Source organism: Polypterus senegalus, chromosome 3 (assembly GCF_016835505.1).
Source record: "Polypterus senegalus isolate Bchr_013 chromosome 3, ASM1683550v1, whole genome shotgun sequence".
Lineage (NCBI taxonomy): Eukaryota > Metazoa > Chordata > Cladistia > Polypteriformes > Polypteridae > Polypterus > Polypterus senegalus.
In genome coordinates this window covers 113,579,658-113,602,511 of record NC_053156.1, presented here as the reverse complement: position 1 = coordinate 113,602,511, position 22,854 = coordinate 113,579,658, and the positions used below count along the sequence as shown (strand labels likewise).

Here is a 22,854-nt window from a genome sequence, read left to right as displayed (position 1 = left end):
CCCCCCACCGATTTAGAACGTGCACAAACTTCTCCCAGCTCATGCCTTGATTGATTATCTGGGAGTGAAGTGGAGTTTTAGAGTGGAAATAATAGATCGTTATTTGGAATACAGACATTTCATGTGTGTTCCGTTTCTACAGTAATCCGTGTAAACACATTTTTAAAACAGAAACGTTTTTCATATTGTAGTAGTAAATGACAAAATGTAAGCATAAACTATATAACGTATGAAGGCTGAAGTCCAAATATCAAACACTTTCACAAAAGGTACAAATATAACAGAACAAGTATGCTTTTATTCAAAAATATAACTGCAGAAAAAAGCCACCTTAGCATGCCACATTGACACATACTTACTACAGCTAGCACGGTAGCGTAATGGTATCAGCCGCTGACTAGTATTCAAAAGGTCATGAGTTTGATCCCACATGATTCAGTGTTTAGAAGTAAACTGCTCTTTTTCTTACTTAAGTAAGTATAGTTAAGTACATGCAATATTATTTGAAAACGAACAGCGTCAGATCGGGTTTGAATACACGCTGACGCTGTTATAGAAGGAGTCAGCTTATTCAGTGCAGCAGTTTCAACGCACAGTACATGCAATATTATTTGAAAATGAACAGCGTCAGATCGGGCGCATATTCAAACCCGATCTGACGCTGTTCGTTTTCAAATAATATTGCATTAGTGCGATGATGTTTTTACATATATTGTCTCTTTCATTCATCTTGCGGTTTGTAATCAGTGACTGCGTGTTTTTTCCCCAATCTTGCCAGTTCGCACATGTTGCTGTATAGTGCTGTTTCTTTTGTACTCCAGGATATGCAGAGGACAGAATAGTACAGAGCAGTAAGTTCAGCCCTATATGCAATCAGACAGACAGACAGGCAGAGAAGGCACTAGATATATAAATAAACAGGGAAGGCACTGTATAATAGATATATAAAAAACAGCTAAGGGGATAGATATATAGATAGGTAGGAAGGAAAGGCACTATATGATAGGCAGACAGGGAAGCTCCTATATAATAATATAATATAATGTTATAATTATAATAATAAAATATAATGTTAAAATCACGTGATTGCAACTCAGCACAGCTAAATTGCTGGCGTGTGTTAACGTGTTCTTGAGAACAAAGCGCCATCTAGTGGTGGAACAAGGTAAATGAATAAATAGGGCATGAATGGGCGTGTTTACTGTGAAATCTTGACACGCCTTCTGTCAGTAGAGGGGGGGATCACGGCGTGCATAGGGCAGCCGTACGCCATTTGCACGCCATTCACACGGCCGCGGCTATTTGACGTGGCTCCATCTGTACCATCTATGGTCTAGTGACCCAAATCCTGCTTACAGAGGAATCAAAGCATAATGCACATCTGGATCTGTTCCTTTGACAGTCCCTGTCAGAGCGTCTCATGGAATGGTCCTTCTGGATGACACTGCAGTTGTGACCCTCTGGACTGGCTACTTTCAGAAGCTGTTTAAAGCTGATGCTCCAATTAGCTGTAAACCACCCAATCTAACTGAGATTATACAGGTGGTGAACCAGGCTGTAGGGATCTGTGGTATCCAGGGTGAACTTCTCCAGGCTGTTGGTAAGGCCTTCCTCCTGGTTTTACAAAGCAATCTTTGCTTCCATTTGGGAGACAGGCATCATCCAAACTGGCTTGAAAACGGGACCTGTCACTATCTGGAAAGCGAAGGGTGATTGCCTGGATTGTTGCAACTACAGGGGGATAACACTGCTCTCGGTGCTGGGTAAGGTCCTTGCTAGGGTAATCCTCAATAGGACCCGTGATAACTTGCTCACTTACCAGCAACCACAGCAGTCTGATTTTACACCTAAGAAGTCTACCATCGACAGCATCAAGTCTACCATGAAGCACAAATGTGAATATCGGCAGAGTTTCTTTGCAGCCATTGTCAATTTCCATAAAGTGTTCAAATCAATTGATCAAGCTACCCTGTGGATCATCCTGAGACTTTGCGAGATCCCCTCAAATTTTCTGGACATCATGGCTGGCCTGTACTCTGGTACTGTGAGTACTCTTCAGAGTGGAGTCAGAACCTCTGCATTTTTTCCAGTTGAGTCTGGGGTTCGTCAGGGGTGTGTTCTTGCTCCTATACTGTTCAATGCTTGCATGGACTTGGTGTTGGGCATGGTCGTAAGGTTCAACGGCAGTAGGGCATATGTTGGTGAAGAGAGATTCACTGATCTTGTCTTTGCAGACAATTCTCTGATCTTCACTGACTCAATGTAGGCTCTGATTGGGGCTCCTGAGAGACTGAGCAATGATTCTGAGTGTCTGGTCTTATGAGTGCCCTGGATAAAACCCATGATCGAGGCCTTTAATGACCTCTTGGGTCTCATGAAGTCCCAAATGAGCCACATTATCTGCATTGTGAGGGGGCATTAGTTACGGCACTAGAGCCCTGTGGCGTGATTCTCTGAGGGTGATCCGGCACACAAGATTGTCATTGTTGAGGACCTGAGCAGCTGAACCAGGCCATGGGAACACCTGTGTAAAACCTGGCTGCGGCAGATAGACAGTCATTTCTGAGGTGTGGGACAGGACATTGTGTCTGCCTAGCCCAGCTCTTTCGTCATGTGGTGGGTGTGGCAATGTACTGTATCAGTGCATGCTCCCCAACCTAATCTGACCTTGTTACTGTGCAAATTCTAGAATTAAAGTTATATATTTGCATGGATTATTTAATGTTTTTTGGTAATTTTAGCAAAAGAAGCATTGACATAAACACATTTTCAAAACATTAGTTGTGCATAGCAGACACTGAAATCAGAATCATCCATGTAGAGAGTAAAAAATGTAAAGCATACTGTATAATACGTACTTACTGATGTAGTTTTATGTACTGAACCTGAGAGTGAAACTAAGAGGTAGATCAGAAGTAACACTATATATTCTAATAATATATCTTGTTTAAGTGGGTATATAACGCTTCAGCCTCCACGCGTTTTAAAAGAACATCATAGTCTGTGCTGTCAAAGGCTGCGCTATGATCAAGCAGAACTAAAACTGCATAACAACCAGAATCAATAGTGAGAAGAATGTCATTCTGTACATTAAGCAGGGCAGATTCTGTGCTATGCAGAGCTCTAAATCCAGACTGGAATTTGTCAAAGATGTTAAACTTAATCATATTGATTTTGGAGAATACCACTATTTCCAATAGCTTGAAAATAAAAGGTAGCTTAGAAACAAATAGTGAGGATGTGGCATTGTTAAACAACTTAGTCACCTATTCAAAGATTCAGGTTCAAGATGAATGTATGCAAGACATTTTTTGTTTGTAATAATAATTCAGGCGATACTGTGGCAGAGTGGTTGCCTCATTTGCGTCACATCCCAGAATTCTGGGCTATAACACTGTCAACGTGATGATTAAGCATTCCTCCTCAGTGCAAACTGCTATTCTTTGGGTAACCCTTGTAACAAACCTATATGAGTTCTCTACAGGTACTCTGTTTTCATCTCACATCCCAAACACATGTAGCTTATACTGAATGGTGATTCAAAATAAGTCCTATATAAAGCAACTAAATGTGCCTTGTGATGAACGTGTTTCATGCCTTACAACTAATGATGTTAGGAAATGATCCAGATCAGGAGGTTTAAGTAAATGAATGAGTGAATGTTATATTTTGTCTGTCTCAAATTACTGGAACAGGAAGAACTTGTCACTCATTATTTTGATGTTATGTTAGAAAGATGATTTTTTCCCACCTTCTTTTCATTACCATGTAATTGCAAGAGAAGTCTCTCATTCCCTGTTAACCTTTTATTGTATGCTAGTATGACAGAAGAGAACAAAAGGCTTAGTATGCAAATAGTGCCAGCATTTTACATAACATAGTGATCGCTAATGAACACAGGGATTTACACTACATGCCTCTCTACTTACTGTATGTACAGGTGCTGGTCATAAAATTAGAATATCATGACAAAGTTGATTTATTTCAGTAATTCCATTCAAAACGTGAAACTTGTATATTAGATTAATTCATTACACACAGACTGATGTATTTCAAATGTTTATTTCTTTTAATTTTGATGATTATAACTGACAACTAATGAAAGTCCCAAATTCAGTATCTTGGAAAATTAGAATATTGTGAAAAGGTTCAATATTGAAGACACCTGGTGCCACACTCTAATCAGCTAATTAACTCAAAACACCTGCAAAAGCCTTTAAATGGTCTCTCAGTCTAGTTCTGTAGGCTACACAATCATGGGGAAGACTGCTGACTTGACAGTTGTCCAAAAGACAACCATTGACACCTTGCACAAGGAGGGCAAGACACAAAAGGTCATTGCTAAAGAGGCTGGCTGTTCACAGAGCTCTGTGTCTAAGCACATTAATAGAGAGGCGAAGGGAAGGACAAGATGTGGTAGAAAAAGTGTACAAGCAATAGGGATAACCGCACCCTGGAGAGGATTGTGAAACAAAACCCATTCAAAACTGTGGGGGAGATTCACAAAGAGTGGACTGCAGCTGGAGTCAGTGCTTCAAGAACCACCACGCACAGACGTATGCAAGACATGGGTTTCAGCTGTCGCATTCCTTGTGTCAAGCCACTCTTGAACAAGAGACAGCGTCAGAAGCGTCTCGCCTGGGCTAAAGACAAAACTGCTGCTGAGTGGTCCAAAGTTATGTTCTCTGATGAAAGTAAATTTTGCATTTCCTTTGGAAATCAAGGTCCCAGAGTCTGGAGGAAGAGAGGAGAGGCACAGAATCCATGTTGCTTGAGGTCCAGTGTAAAGTTTCCACAGTCAGTGATGGTTTGGGGTGCCATGTCATCTGCTGGTGTTGGTCCATTGTGTTTTCTGAGGTCCAAGGTCAACACAGCCGTCTACCAGGAAGTTTTAGAGCACTTCATGCTTCCTGCTGCTGACGAACTTTATGGAGATGCAGATTTCATTTTCCAACAGGACCTGGCACCTGCACAAAGTGCCAAAGCTACCAGTACCTGGTTTAAGGACCATGGTATCCCTGTTCTTGATTGCCCAGCAAAATCGCCTGACCTTAACCCATAGAAAATCTATGGGGTATTGTGAAGAGGAAGATGCAATATGCCAGACCCAACAATTCAGAAGAGCTGAAGGCCACTATCAGAGCAACATGGGCTCTCATAACACCTGAGCAGTGCCACAGACTGATCGACTCCATGCCACGCCGCATTGCTGCAGTAATCCAGGCCAAAGGAGCCCCAACTAAATATTGAGTGCTGTACATGCTCATACTTTTCATGTTCATACCTTTCAGTTGGCCAACATTTCTAAAAATCCTTTTTGCATTGGTCTTAATTGATATTCTAATTTTCCGAGATACTGAATTTGGAACTTTCATTAGTTGTCAGTTATAATCATCAAAATTAAAAGAAATAAACATTTGAAATACATCAGTCTGTGTGTAATGAATGAATCTAATATACAAATTTCACTTATTGAATGGAATTACTGAAATAAATCAACTTTGTCATGATATTCTAATTTTATGACCGGCACGTGTAGGTTTGGCAGAAGCTTTTTTTTTTTTTTTTTTAAAAAAAAAAACATCTACCTCAAACAATGGATGGCACTTTTTGGCATATTAATATTAACTAAAATTACTATGTTTTTATTAAACTATGTTCTTTTTGACTTTACATTTAATTCTATTTTTATACTCCATTTTATATCTTACATTCATACAACTAAAATGAAAGTACATGAAATATACAGTCCTTATTGGCAATAAAACCAGTCACAAAATACAGTATGCACAACACTACAGTAGAAATATTAGCATGCTAAACTGTACTGTAGACTTACAGGTACCAAAGGTTGCACAATGACCCACTTCTTAGTGCAGGATTTGAAACACATATGTTCAAAAGTCAAATTACTCTACCTGTACAGTAGAACTAATTTCAGCTGCAAATCCTCCTGTTACTGGAGCTTCATGGCTGATCAATAATCTCCCGGTCTTAACCACAGACTGTAAAAGAGAAAAAATACAAAAAGCACATTTTTAAACACAACTGTACTTAGCATAATTAAAAAACTAAACATGTTCATACATCATTCTGAAATACTGAAGAAAAAAAAAGAATGAACATATTTAAGAAATATTATTTACTTATGCTGTAAGTGTATTCAACATTCACAAAACCACTTAATCCAAGTTAGTGTCATGTTGGGTCCGTAACCTGCACCATTAGACATAAAGCAGAGTTGGCAGAACACCACTCAACAGCAAGGAATACTCATGTACACAAACATATAGACACATAAACAATTACGAATTGCAAATTTAACCAAAATGCACATCTTCGGGGATGTAGAAGGAAAAGTTTTGTACTGGGGAAAATCCCTTGCAGAAATGGTGTGAATGTTGAAACTCCACATGGATAAGGACCAGGTGCAGAATTCAAATTTTGTGAGACAGCAGCACTAACAACACTATCAACATGCTCTCCCATCCACATAACAGAAATTTGTCAATTTATGTTCATAGATAGAGACAGAAAAGTTGATTGATGTAGTGGGATTTTATTGCTATTTTCTTTAACATTTCTCTGTGGCGTATAATTATTTTTTAAATACAAATAAACATTTCCATAGAAACATAGTTCATCTTTAAATCCTCAGTTAAAAGTTAAGTTGAATTTGTAATTGAATCAACAATTCTTTTCTTTACAGACAAGCCTCTTTTGCAACTAATTTGCATTGCTGATGCTGCATAATCAAATTAAATTTGTGTAAAAAAAATGCAGGATGGAATCTTGTTAAAAATGCTAATTTAAATATATTTTTTGTGTAATGCATGTTATTTAGCTGCATCTGAGTAACAGCACAAAAAACAAATCAAAATGTGTATTGTAAATAATGTTTATAATAACACACAGTGCATAATTTTGTTATAGTTCATTAAATGGTTAAGTTAATTAAACACATGGAATCATAAAGGGAAAAAACTGTGAAACGCTGTAAAAAGCAAATAATTTGGAACTAAATAGCTAAATCAATTTGTAATATTTATTTTTGAGTTCTAACAGTTAAACCAAGGCCAAAGATCTACCTGTTAAGTATTGGTGACCCATCTATTTTTTATACAGGCAAAGACCATCAAGGAATTGGGTAAGTTGTTAAGAAAAAACACAGCACCACAGAAAAGTCAGCCTTATGTTTATAAATTGTAATACCTTTCACAATTCATGGTTATTTTTCCTTTATAGCAAAGTTTACCATTTGTTGCTTTTAAACTGGCATGATGTACTCTGTTTTGACCTACAAAGATTATTATTTTAATTTTAATATGTTATATGTTTGTTATCCGATCTGAACCATGCTATCAGACCTCTCCAGCTCTTCCAGAATGCAGCTGTTCACCTGGTTTTCTCTTTTTTTCATTTCACTATTACTCTTCTGCTTCAGTTTCTTCACTGGCTTCCTGTTGATACAAGGGTCCAGTTCAAATCTCTTGTCTTAACCAATGATTCTCTGAATGGTTCTACTCTGTAACATCTCTAGTCTTTGGTTTCTCCATATGTCCCTTAAGAAGTCTCCATTATGGCTCTGCCTGACTGCTGAATGTCCCTCCTCTTGTTGAACGTACCGAGACTGGACAATGCTTTGCCATTCTTGCTCCAGAGCTGTGAAATGATCTCCCTTTGTCTATTCAAACTGCACCCAATCATGCTTTGGCATCTTTTGAAAACATATTTCAATTGAATATGTTGGAACTGCTTATTATCTCTCCTAAAAGACAGCTGCTATTGTATTGACAAAAAGCTTATGATATTAACTTTTGTTTTAGTCCAGCTGCAGGTATAATTACATCCCTCTTGATCTTTTTTTTAATGTTCTGCTCTTTTGCATTTAATGTCTGCACCTTCTAGTCATTCATTGATTTATAATGTTAGTATTTTTTACATAATAGTCTTTAGTAAAATAAATGTAGCAACTTTAATGTAGAATTATCCTAACAAGTAACTTTTGGCCATAGTTAGTTCACCGTATCTTTGAGTTTAGCAAATTAGTCTTTGGTCTCAAATATTTTACCTTTTTTTGACTCTGCCTCCATTCATTGTTCCTGTCAGTTAGCACTGAAAATAACTTATTAAATATTAAAATTCTTATTATTCTCTCTATATACATGTATACATATTTAGAAAAGATTACTGCATCCAACAAATTTAACAAATCAAACCAGACATGTTTGTTTATGCATATTCATTGGGCATTTTGTATACTGCAATTATATTAAGTACATTTTTAACAGATATTTCTATTAATTGCATTATGCCTCTTGTTCTTGAAAAACAGGTATTTAGTAAAAACTTGCATCCACTCTACTTACTCTGTTCACAACTTTAAAAAATTCTGTCATGTCACCTCTTGCTTAAGAAAGAAAGATTCAACTTCTTCAGACTCTCAACATAACATGTACTCCTCAGCCTTGCAATCAGTAACCTCTTCTTTGGAGTTCTTCAAGCAGAAGATATCTTGTGTTATGGATATCAAAAATGCACACTGTAATCTAGGCGTGCACTCACTAGTACACTATGCAAGTTAGGCATAAGCCCTCAATTTCTACTCAACACAGTATGTTACTGTACCTAACTTAACATGCTAGTGTCTTAAATGTTTAATATGTGAAAAAGTAAGTACACCCCAGGAAATGCCTTTTCTATTTTAACATATTTAACCTTTACTGAAGCAGTATCTATTGTTAAATGTGATATAATGTAACAAGCATCATGCCACATTTACATTTTGAACTTCAGGGTTTCTTAAACTTTTTTAGTGTCTTCTAGACCCATTCCCATGAGTGGTAGGTCGTCTGTGTAAGAGTCACAGATGATCATCAGAGCTTTTCCCCCTGGAGAATCGTTGATGATCATCATGGGGTTTGGTTGCAGAAGCTAAAAAAAGTCTAAAAAAAAAAAAACAAACCAGAATTTCGCTAAAAAAAAGTCTAAAAAAAAACAAACAAACCAGAATTTCACCATGGGACATACAGATTGCTCTTGTCACTACTGATGTCAATGTGCATGAGTCTACCATTAAAAACAGCCTGCACAAATTAGATCTACATGGAAGGTGAGTTAGTAGGAAACCTTTGCTGCCCAGAAAAAAACATCAGGGTAAAACAAAGGTTTGCCCATAAGCACATAGCCAAAGACAAGGACCTCTGGAACAATATGCTCTGGACAGAAGAGGGAAAGATATTGTTATTTGGCCACAGTACCAGAAGACATATTTGGCAAAAACTGAAGATAATATTTGACGAGCAGAACCTGACACCAACTGTAAACTATGGTAGTGGAAAGGTTATGGTTTGAATTTGCATTGCTGCATCAGGGCCTGGGCAGCATTGAATTTGTCATTGTACCAGAATGTGCTTGAGGACAATTTGAAACCATTTGTCAGAAGACTGATGGTCAACAAAAGTATACCTCACACATGACAATTGCCCTAAACATATCAGTAAATCCACCAAGAAATTGCTTAAAGGAAAGAAATGGAAGGTTCTGGAAAGGTAAAGTCAAATCACAGATCTGAAACCCATTAAGATGCTGTGTGTGGATTTGAAACAGGCTGTGCATACAGGAAACCCCTCAAATACTACATAGCTGAAATGATTTCTGCATAGAGGAATGAGAAAAACTTTATCCCAGTTGATGTCAGAGACTGGTACAGAGTTATAAAAAATGCCAGCTTGAAAATGTTTCTACCAAAGGGGAAAATACCAGCTATTACAGCCAAAGGGTTTACTTACTTTTTTCATAGATGGAACGGCACATAGTATCTTTATGATTTTCATTGAATAAATTATTGCAAGATCATGTTTTTTTTCTCCCAATTACATCACATTAATATTTTTATGATGTTCCAATCTGGATTTGCCCACGTATGTTAAAAATATATATATATATATATATTTCATGGGGTATACTTCCTTTTGCATTTATACTGAATGGATTATGACAATATTCAATCAGCTGACATACTATAAGTTGCATCCTCTTTTGCATAGTTATAATGAATAATGTGAGAATTTACATATATTTACAATAAACTTAAAAAAAAAAATATTCCTCTGCTGGGACTGCCAATTGATGCAGAGTGTGTACTACATGCTGATGTCATCCTTGCTGGTGGATTGATATATTGATAGCTTGCTCCTAAAACTTTGTTTTTCGGTACAACTAGGGGGGATGGGCTTTCTTTTTAAGCTTTTTTATTCCTTAAAAAATGTTTTTTTTTTGTTTTTAATGAGTAAAGGGTGTGTACATCTAGGCAGCATATAAAGGGTGAAGTGGCAGTGGGCAATTAGTTGGCTTCTTATCCGTCAACAGTAAATAGTTAAGTGGGTTTTCCAGTAAAGAAGGAAGTAAAAAAAAAATATATTACTGATGAGCTGTGGTGCTGGAAAGAAGGTGAAGGTAAAGGGCACATTTAAGCAGTTATAGCATTGATAGTATAGTTGCAGTGGGTTAGAAAAAAAGATAAAGCATAAACAGGTATATAGGTATAAGGGAATGCCTTGTTAGACATAAAAATGGAAGTGCACCAGCAGAGGGAAGAAAGCATGTAGTAGTAAGAAAAGATATACAGTATGGTATGATGAAAAGTGTTCCCCAAAGCTAATCCATGACAAAACACATTGTAAGTACATTTTAGTTCACCCTCACTGTTCATAGTGCACTTGGCTTACTCCTTGACAGTTCTTTTATACGTAAAATAATGAAAGAATTTCTTGGGGTCATCTTTTCTCATATCCACAATACTTTTTCATCAATTCATTTTTCAACAACTTGCACTAGAAAATGCAGGATCTCATAATGGATACACGGATAGTTTTAGCTATTTGAATTGATCATCTACACATAGCGTTTAAATTAATCATTATAAAATTAAGAATATTTGATCTTATATTTGCTTCCCATACTCAACTGTACATTTTGAGTATAATATATACACAATGTATGCAATGCATTTGATATTCTGAGTAAAACTTGACAACTGTTTCTTAAGAAAATATACTGCACAGAAGACAATATACAGTGGGTACGGAAAGTATTCAGACCCCCCTTCAATTTTTCACTCTGTTATATTGCAGCCATTTGCTAAAATCATTTAAATTAATTTTTTCCCTCATTAATGTACACACAGCACCCCATATTGACAGACAAAAAAAAGAATTTTTGAAATTGTTGCAGATTTATTAAAAAAGAAAAACTGAAATATCTCATGGTCCTAAGTACAGCAACAGTACAGCAACAACCAAAGCCGCATTCCGCTTGGCCTGCCGGTACCTATCAGCTGCCTCCAGAGAGCCATAGGACAAAAAGGTCCTATAGGACTCCTTCTTTAGCTTGACGGCATCCCTCACCGCCGGTGTCCACAAACGGGTTTGGGGATTGCCCGCGACAGGCACTGACCACCTTACGGCCACAACTCCGGTCAGCCGCCTCAACAATAGAGGCACGGAACATGGCCCATTCGGACTCAATGTCCCCCACCTCCCTCGGGACGTGGTCGAAGTTCTGCCGAAGGTGGGAGTTGAAGCTACTTCTGACAGGGGACTCTCCAGCCGTTCCCAGCAGACCCTCACAACACGTTTGGGCCTACCAGGTCTGACCGGCATCTTCCCCCACCATCGAAGCCAACTCACCACCAGGTGGTGATCAGTTGACAGCTCCGCCCCTCTCTTCACCCGAGTGTCCAAGACATATGGCCGCAAGTCCGACGACACAACCACAAAGTCGATCATCGAACTGAGGCCTAGGGTGTCCTGGTGCCAAGTGCACATATGAACACCCTTATGCTTGAACATGGTGTTCGTTATGGACAATCCGTGGCGAGCACAGAAGTCCAATAACAAAACACCGCTCGGCTTCAGATCGGGGGGCCATTCCTCCCAATCACGCCCTTCCAGGTCTCACTGTCATTGCCCACGTGGGCATTGAAGTCTCCCAGCAAAACAAGGGAATCCCCAGAAGGTATGCCCTCTAGCACCCCTCCAGAGACTCCAAAAAGGGTGGATACTCCAAACTGCTGTTCGGCGCATACACACAAACAACAGTCAGGACCCTTCCCCCCACCCGAAGGCGGAGGGAAGCCACCCTCTCGTCCACCGGGGTAAACCCCAACGCACAGGCTCCAAGTCGGGGGGCAATAAGTATGCCCACACCTGCTCGGCACCTCTCACCGGGGGCAACTCTACAGTGGTAGAGAGTCCAGCCCCTCTCAAGGAGATTGGTTAATAATCTATAAAATAATAATAATCTATAAAATTCTAATCTATAAAAATGCTTAACTGGCTACGGAAAATAAAAATGGAAGCAGCGTGGCGCTGATTAACTAATCAAGGAGTTTTACAGATCCAAGAGAAAATATTCAGGGGATTTTCATAGAAGATGTGATAATCCTGCCCAGTCTACTAATGCAAGTTAAAAGAAACAATTTTGTTTTTGCATTCGAAGAGGTGTGAAAAGGAAGAAAAATTCTGATTGTGAGGTTCTCAATCAGAAATTCTGCTTTTCTTCTTTATAAACCAACAAACTCCACCACCTTTCATAAATCTAATATAATTTAACAAAGAGCTGTAAAGCTTCCCAATTCTAAGCTACCTAGTATAGTCAAAAACTATTGTGCCTAATTTCATATTTGACCATATCAGTGGAGTAAATAAATAAATCTTTGTCTAAGTGCTTACAAAAATAGAAGTAACTTTATTCATAAAGTTTATGCACATGAGACACTGTGACTTTACCTTTTAGCTTTTGGTTTACCCCACCTCTAGGGGGAAAAAGACAATTGAGTATATGTTGAAAGAGAATTGATAAAGAATCCAATTCTCGCGGCAGCACCTGAGTACTTATATACAAATTTTGTGTGGACAATTTATGTGCCACATATGGTACATGTGTTGGAACATGATGGTGAACAGGATGACACATTCTTGTAAATCATCTTGCACATTTGTGAATAAATTATTTCTGCCATTCAAATGTTAACATAATTTTGACTCACCCTGTGTGTGTTTGTGTATATCTATATCTATACATAAACTGCTCAAAAAAATTAAAGGAACACTTTGAAAACACATCAGATCTCAATGGGGAAAAAATCCTGCTGGATATCTCTATTGATATGGACTGACTAATGTGTTAGGAACGAAAGTATGCCACATCATTTGATGGAAATGAAAATTATCATCCTACAGAGGGCTGAATTCAAAGACACCCTGAAAATCAAAGTGAAAAAATGATGCAGCAGGCTAATCCATTTTGCTGAAATTTCACTGCAGCAACTCCAAATCGTACTCACTAGGCTGTATGGCCCCCATGTGCTTGTTGCATACCTGACAACATTGCGGCATGCTCCTAATGAGATGAAAGATGGTGTCCTGGGGGGATCTCCTCCCAGATCTGGACCAGGGCATCACTGAGCCCCTGGACAGTCTGAGGTACAACCTGGGGAGCGTCGGATGGACTGAAACGTAATGTCCCAGAGATGCTTTATTGGATTTAGGTCAGGTGAGCGTGGAGGCCAGTCAGTGGTATCAGTTTCTTAATCCTCCAAGAACTGCCTGCATACTCTTGCCACATGAGGCCGGGCATTGTCGTGCACCAGGAGGAACCCAGGACCCACTGCACCAGCATAGGGTCTGACAATGGGTCCATGGACTTCATTCAGATACCTAATGGCAGTCAAGGTGCCATTGTCTAGCCTGTAGAGGTCTGTGCATCCCTCCATGGATATGCCTCCCCAGACCATCACTGACCCACCACCAAGCCGGTCATGCTGAACAATGTTACAGGCAGAATAACGTTCTCCACGGCTTCTCCAGACCCTTTCACGTCTTGTCACATGTGCTCAGGGTGAGCCTGCTCTCATCTGTGAAAAGCACAGGGCGCCAGTGGTGAACCTGCCAATTCTGGTATTCTATGACAAATGCCACTCGAGCTCCACAGTGCCAGCCAGTGAGCATAGGGCCCACTAGAGGACGTCGGGCCCTCAGCCCACCTTCATTAAATCTGTCTCTGATTGTTTGGTCAGAGACATTCAGACCAGTGGCCTGCTGGAGGTCATTTTGTAGGGCTCTGGCAGTGTTGATCCTATTCCTCCTTGCCCAAAAGAGCTGATACTGGTCCTATTGACGGGTTAAGGACCTTCTACTACCTTTTAAAGCTCTCCTAGAGTGATTGCCTGTCTCCTGGAATCTCCTCCATGCCCTTGAGACTGTGCTGGGAGACACAGCAAACCTTCTGGCAATAGCACGTATTGATGTGCCATCCTGGAGAAGTTGGACTACCTGTGCAACCTCTGTAGGGTCCAGGTATCGCCAGTAGTGACACTGACCATAGCCTAATGCAAAACTAGTGAAAAAAAAGTCAGAAAAGATGAGGAGGGAAAAATGTCAGTGATATATACACACATATATTTTTACCTTAGTGAATGAAAAGCTTAAATAAAACAAATATAACAAAAAATCTTCTCAAAGAAACAGCAAGTTGTGATTTGCTTCCAGTATATCATCAACATGTCAGCAGTCATCTTTCAACATAAGCATATTCTTAACAGAAATACCTTAAAAAATACTTTTTACTGTACATAATGGAATTAATTTTTAAGAGAATGCAGAGTATCTCTAACATAGTAAGATTTCCAAGAGAAAGGCAATGCTTATAGAGAGAGTGCTTAATAGCACAAGTATATCTCTACATCTAAAAACACAAGCTCTGTTTCTTGTTAGTTCTTTATGGGCAGAATTGAAAATTGGCAAATGTGTACATGTCATTGACACTCAGGCTTCTGGCATTTAGGATTTTGGGGGAAGCACAAGTGGTAAGAAATACTACTGTACGATCTATGAAGATAAAAATAGTGCCATAAACCTTGTGATGGTAGTAGATGGGAGGTAGGTGATGGCTGATATAGAAAGAACTGTGAGTGGGGGTGGAAGAAGAAATAATGAGCAGAATGGTGGGGCTGAGACAACAAGTAAGATGGGAAGGTGGTAGAACCCTCTTAAGCAAAAGATTTCTTGGTCTAATATCTGGCAGACAGAATTTAAGAAGTCCGGTTCCTTATTAAAGCTGTTTAGGATGTTGTACCAAGCCCCACAAACTACCATACCTGGGGGGAGAGCACCACCCATCATGATTGTTTTCTTCAGAAAGAGGATCCCTGGAACATCTGCTCAGTAGCTTCCCAAAGGATCTGAGTGAATGCCATTACTGGTGGCACCATGATCAGGTTCTGAAACCAGGGGCTGAGAGTGTTGGTGGAGGAATAAATGCCTTCAGATGCTGGCTTTCTTTAAAGACCACCGTCTTTTTTGTCAAAGCACAAGACAAGCTGCAACAGCCAATGGTAACATCTAGCTTTCTTCCCACAGCTTCTGACTGGCAGGTAAAAGTAGACATGGGTAGACAGCTGAAAACTTTCAGACACCACAACATCAACAACCCTACAGCTAGACATGATCATCTTTTTAGATAGCACCAAACAGGCGATAATGCTATAGAACTCACAGGGCCTTGGGAAGAGTGCATGGAGGCAGCTAATGATAGATAATGCACCAAGTACCAAGAACAGGTGGAGCTGGGGTGAAAGACTTGCTTTTAGCCAGATGAAGATGGGCTATCAGGGCTTTGCAGTCCTCAAAGCATTTAACATGCTGGGTATCGGGGGCCAAAAGAAACAAAATAAGATCCATAATAGGAGCTGGCACAGAAAGCCACTAGATGGTTATGGATTAAGGGGACTGATCAGTGTGTGTCTGCTATTGGGACACAAACCGGGGTCTGAATACTCTTGGCTGGCTCACTTGGGTGAAAGGGTCTTATACTGAAAGGTCCAAAGCTCCCAATGACCCCAGGAACATCTCCGATGATGTATCTTGCACCAGCAGAAATTATAACAAATATAAACATGTATATAAGCAGTGTATACGAAAAAATTATAGAAAAAGTTGCCCATATAAATGGTTGCTTGTATTATAGATAGTAGCTGCTTATTTCCATATATTTTAATATTTAATATTTTAAAAAGTGAAAAAAATTCCCAATTAAATTTATCTGTGGGTTTGCATGGTATAGAATTCCTCTCCCCATTTTAACATTTTTCCTTCCACATTCCAAACACATGTAAGATTAATTGATGATTATACATTGGCTTGTATTACTGTGCAGTATAGGTTTTTTAAGAACTGCTGGTCTTGGATTGGTTTCTTTCTTGTAGTCAGTGTTGCTAGTAATGTACCACAATATGTTCTAGTACAATAGTTTAAGGCCTCATTTCTTATGGGTCCACATTAGCCACAAGTCCCCCAAATCAATGAACATGCTACCTGAAGATTGCTTTATATCATTACGTGCACCCTGACATTAGAGTACTATTGGGATCAGTTGTAAAGAGAATAATTTATAATCGTGGGGTTCAGCAAAAAAGTGAGTATTTAGTAAAAATATTTACTAAAATACAAAGTTCAAGATTATTTATTGTGTAAAATTCCACACAACTTTTAAAGTTGAAAATTATTGCAGCATTTCAGTTTGAATAACCTTTGCTGTTGAAAAGGTAAAACTGCCTTTATAAATTGAATTTCAAACATTTCATATATTATATCAAATGTAACTCTCATTGATTATATTAAAAAACAGGATTCAGACTTTTAAAGTTTTGATATTAATGTATAAAATATTTAATTGTTAACAAGTGTAACTGAAAATTCTGTTAATCTTGCTCTAGTATAGATAGTGAGGGAAGTATTGTTTCCCCAAAACAGTATTCAATGTATTTGATGTAAATTACTTAGATATCTACTTGAATGATTATACAGAATTACTTCTCAATGTGAAACTTAAATTCCATTTAAACAAGTAAAACTATCTACAAGTAGAACTTATGTAGGATGAGCATTAGAAAGAAATATTTGAATAACAGTCAAGGATATGCTGCAGATACTTTTATTTAAAATAAATAAATGTGTCTCTTTTCAAAACTGTGAAGATTGTTGCTATATTTAAAACGGGTGAATTACACAATTTCACCTTTCTATAGATAAATAGTTTTGAGCCATCTTATAATTTATTTTCCTTTGTTAAAATAAAATGTGCAGCATATCTGAATGAAAGAGGAAATATTGTTTTGACTGACCAACTAAAATTTAAACACACATCATAATTAAGCAACACAGCCATTTCCCTTTGGATTTACTGCAACCCTATATTTCTGAATCAAAGGACTCCACCCACATTGAACCACAGACCGAAGTTTAAGATCAGGCTTTAGCTAGAAACCATTCATACTCTGTGCAATGCCTGGTGTTGCCATTTTATAAGAAAAAAACTAGAAGTCTGTCTTTTTTTTTAGAACACTGATTAAAAATATTGTAATTAAAATCAACAGAAGTAATACAGTTTATGAACAAGTACAATGACTTATACGTTAATCCTAAAACCCTTCAACGATTCAATGAACTTGTAGAAATAAAGTAATGCTGTATATAATAAAGTTTACTGTGTAATCATGTAATTTACGACAAGCACTGAAAAGGGTTTTAAGAAACCAGGGAATAAACCAATGTAGAAGAATAATGTCCCCAAAATTACTATAGAGTATAACACAAATTAATACCATCTTACTCTACAGTTAACACATGTCTCTTACTTCCCAATATCAAATATCATTATTCATAATAAAGCACAGATCTCTAATATATACATATTTATTTAGAAAATCCAAAAATTATTTTTGATACTCTATACAAAATTTCTATAAGCTTTAATGACAATCTGCTTTGGCAAGTATCGTTTATTATGTGCTTCGGTCTACTGTGGAAAAACATTTCAGGTGCCCCAGGCCTCTGTCTAATTAGTACTCCTCTACACTACCTTTCCTAAAGCCCATCTAAAACTGAAGGCACTTTTCAAAACCCCTAAACCTTCCAAATTACCCTGGAGGGTTCCTTATACACTGAATTAAGTTCACATAAGTGCAACCAAAATCCTGATAGGCTTAAACCATTATTGGTTACACAAATAAAAGGTTTTCTTCTGTACAGAAAAGATTTAAAACTACAGCACTGTGACTTCAAAAAACAGTCTGTGTGAGACAAGCAAATATCTTGCTGAAGAGGGTTAGTAGGGTATTCTACTGTATAATGAAAGTTAATTACAGCCATTGGATCAATGGAATGTTCCTCACCAACCACCCATTTCTATTTCGGAAGAAATATTGATCAGTCTTGAAGACTCAGACAGCATCTCAATAATATCTCAATAATATATAAAAACATTTTAAAGTTCTTTCCTTCCAAAGATCACTGGGTAAGGTGGCGAAAGGATCTTTCACTTGACATCTCAAAAAAGTAGTAGAAGGCAACCATGCACAGAATACAATATTCTAGCTCCATTTGCACAAAGTATTCAATCATTCAACTTAAAATCTTTTATTGATCATATTTATCTGTTTAAAATTGTCCAAAATGTATCCAAGCCAAGATTCAGCCTGTGTAATGTTGCAATGTAGCTCCAGTCTCAATGGGACACATTTTGGCGTTCACCAAATGAACAATATTCTGGACAAAAATCTTTAATGCCTATTCAGAGAGCCTTGGTGTCACAATCACTCCTAACCCATTAACAGCTGTGTTTGGTGAACTCACAGATGGCCTTAAAGTGGAGAAGGACAAATTAACTGTAATTACCTATACCACTCAACTAACACAGACTTATCTTGCTCAATATTTTTTCTATTGCTTATCCATCTTACTAGAATGCTTATCCCACATAAATTCTACTTAGTTTTACTTATTTAAATGGAATTCAATTTTCATGTTGAGAAGTAATTTTATATAAGCTTTCAAATAGATATAGGTAACTGATGTTCTATACCAGTGGTACTTGACCTTGCCCTACTCAGGCGCTACGTCCCTTTCCTTCCTGAATGCATTATGCATTTGAGAATAAGGATAATATATGTTTTAATTGATAAAAGCATGATGTAGTAACTGTAATTTATTATCACTGCACCAATTTCAACCAACAATTTCAACATTACTGGCAGTGTTTTAATATTATCATTATTAAATGATTTCCAAGTGCTGATCATAAAGTCCATAACAGCAACAGAGAGCACTTTGCCATTTTTCACAACCCATAACAGTGTAACAAACAGCACTACTGATTATTAACCACAGGTAAGAAACTGACAGCAAATTGCCATTCATTTTTCACAGTCCAAAACAGCAAATTGTTTCACTCAAACAATGCAGGAATATTTTTCTTGAAATATTGTTGAAAATATTGTTAAATAATTACTTCTAGAATAAACAGGAAATACACAGACTCACAGCAGGAGGATGAGTCCAGTCTGCTAGTGCTTTATTTGAAATAAGAAATATGTCTTATCGATATGGAATGTTTTGGAATTTGTTGTTAAAAATCAAAAACAAAAAAAAAAAGAAATGAAAAATAGGACTATGAAACAGGAATTAAAAGAATAAAAAAACAATTAAGAATAAAATCAGTTTCTTAAGATGGCAGTGAGCAATGCAGAGTGGGTGTGAACAAGAGTAAGAATTGAAAAAGCTATCTTAAAACATAAAGATATTTATGTTTTTATTTACACACAAATAATGCAGGATGGAACATTTACAGTAGAAGACGGATAGAAATATTGTGAACGAAACATCATATTTACAAAATATTAAACCTCTCTGACTGATATCATGGTTTGCTGTGTTAAACCAAAAGTTAGACTGGATGTTCTTTTATATGGTTAACAAAACATATTTTACATTTTCATGGATCCAGAAGTTCCACAGCAATATTTTTATTGCTTGCAATTTAATTTAAAATAGTCTGAACCCAGTAATAGGTTAACCAGATGTATCTGCTGCAGTCCTCTGTTTTATACATAATCTCTGCTAACTCCAATGGCCTTGCAGTAGCAAAAACCATGAGGTTCCTCTTTCTTGTAAAAGTCAGTATCCTGTATTTAGAGCAATGTCTACACTTCTCAAACAGCCCCATCATCACTTCAACAACCTTTTCACATGGACAGCATCTTTGAGAGCTTTATAGGTAAGGAAATACATTTTAACTATGTTGAGTATTTTTTTTACTGATAATTTCTGCCACAAGAAATTCAAATAACAGCCTGTTTTTTTTGTATGGACATTATTTCAAGACGTGATTGTGCACATGTAAATATGTAGCAAGTAGGAAAATTAACAACAGACTAAAGACAATGACACAAATTGCAACTCTTGTAAATGTTTATATCTAGTATGAAGAAGAAAAAAAAATGCATAAAATCTCCTTGGTCTGTTTCTTGCCAGCCAACACAGCAAAGGCTGCACAGACATAGATAGTGTAGCTGTTAGTTTCACTAAAGAAGAAAACTTCTAGAAATAATTTGAACATTACAAATTGGCACACTTCTACTAAACAAGAGAGTATTCTATTAAATATTTTATTCACTCATCCCAGAAACCTCTTTAGTCTATCATGGTAAAAAATCATGGTACTGTAGTTATGTTTCAGAACCTGGCTGGAACACAGTCAAAGAGCAGCTATGGCAGAAAAAAATTGAGATTGAGGGGAGCTATAGATAAAAACTAAAATGGTTAACACATTTAAGTAAGCCATCAAAATAAATAACTTTGGCAGCAGTTTCTCTAAAATTAATCATGACTTGTAAAAACACTTAAATAAGAGTTCCGAGTCAGATTTACCTGGTGATTAAAAATAATGGCAAATTCTATTATGTTGTTGTATATGCAAATTAAAAGTACTTGTTTCCACACAACAACCCACAGGGAAATATTTCCAGAAAAGAATACTTGTTTTTGGACAGTGTTTTTTGATTAGATGTCAAAAAGATGACACTTTGATATTTTAATGTTTAAGAAATAGATTGTTTTCAAAAGAAGAAAGGTACGTTTTGTAAAAAGATGCAAAACTAATAAGACATTGAGTAAAGTAGAACCCAAAATCATATTACATATGGCACTAGCATTTCTTACTGCCCCCAGTTATCCTTCTTTCCAAATAACTGCTTTTGTTAGTAAAGTATTTTTATATTTAGTGCAGTACAAGTGTCTGAGTGAAAATCCCAGTCTATTATTACAGCTCTCTCTTGGCTCTTCTGCATTCCAAATTGGCTGAAACAAAATAACAGCTTTAAAAATTGTACTATGCAGTTATGTGGTAAGGACATCCTATTCAGACTTTTGAGTATATGTATATTTGCTTTTATAATTGATTTTTTGAGAACTGGACAGTTGCACCAGAAAAAAACAACAAAAGCCTCACTAGTTCAGATAAGTGTATTATTTTATTATAAGTTTTTCGAAAGGTGTCTAACTTAAATAGTAACAAAAATAGAACCAAAGAACAGTAGTAAATGTTTTTTAAAATATAAGAGATAATGATTTTAAATGCCAAGACTTACACATCTGGAGCTCCTTCTAGCCCAAGTCACAGACTTTGCATAACCAACATAAAAATCAAGCTACATTATTTAAGGGACAGGGTGACAAGGAATGTCACTGACATATCATGAAATATACCTCATTATAAAGAGGATATATAATTCAGCAAGGTAGAAACCCAACCTGGACAAAATGAAAATTGTATACAAAAAAAGCCAATTCAAAACTGCCAGTTAATGTAACACACACACATTTCTGGGACACCAGAAAAAAGGCAAAAAAAAAAAAAAACAAACAAAAAACAGATGCGACGAGAAACCTGCAAACTCCACAATAACTGGCTGTGGGATCAGAAAACAGGATTTCAGGTCTGTGAAGTAAAAGTAATAAATAAATTTCATCAATAACCCTCAGCACTCAAAAAAGCATTCAGCACATTCATAAAAAAATATCTGTATTAGCATAATCATAAACCATTTTAAACATCTTTTCTATCAAGCATAGATGAAATGTTCTACATTACCCAAATCAGTGATTATGAATACTGGCAATCCAGACTTGTAACTTTAATATATTTATGCACAATGTTAAAACTTTGGATTTTGCATTATTAATTGAAAATCAAACATAAGGAAAAGCTTGATTAAATTCAACAATAGGAATGAAAAATAAATGATCTGAAATGGTTAATTTTAAAAAAGATCAAATAAACTTTAACTGAAAGTCAACTAAATACTTCACTTGTACAAGAGTTAAAAATCACCTTTCAGCATTCTATTACATTTGAATTGTTGGCAATATGAAGTTCTAAGCAAAAAACAGCTTCTCTATGCTCTCATTGTTTAATGGCTATTTTCTGAAGAGGAGGGAAGAATACGAAAGCCAACTAATATATACTGGAAGCTCAGTGAATTCAGGCTACTAGACTGTCTACAGTCCAACTTTGGACTGGAAGACTTTCTTTTGAAGTTTGCAAACATCTGCCATGTGTATACAGCTTTATATATTTAGAAAGACATGCACTTAACAATGATAAGCTCTGTGTCAACTGCAATCCCAACAAAGCCAGCACAAAACTGAAAATAGATGAAAAGGGGACACAAAGAACACTGTGTATTATTTTAAATTACATAAATTTCCAAAAAGAGAAGACACAAAGTATAACACTCCAAATTATTTTTAGGATAACACACACAAAAAGAAAATGTAAGAAATTAACTAACCCAAAAAAAAAAATCTAGAAAAAAAGTGCAAAATAAGTTTAATAAGACTACAGTACAATGTACAGTAAAATATTTATTGTGGTATATTATAAACTTAATAAAACAATTTAAAGTAGAGATAAATAAGTACAGATAAGTCCAGAGAGATTTTGGAATTTATTTCA

At 36.9% G+C, this 22,854-nt stretch overlaps 1 protein-coding gene across 1 annotated transcript in view; it reads right to left on the bottom strand.

The window, feature by feature from the left end:
- The window catches only part of bckdhb (branched chain keto acid dehydrogenase E1 subunit beta), a 229,741-nt gene that overhangs the window by 61,191 nt on the left and 145,696 nt on the right, over positions 1-22,854 (bottom strand). Inside the window, exon 9 of the mRNA XM_039747830.1 lies at positions 5,919-6,005. Within this exon, the coding sequence (XP_039603764.1) occupies positions 5,919-6,005 (87 nt within the window). The remainder of the gene's footprint in view (positions 1-5,918; positions 6,006-22,854) is intronic.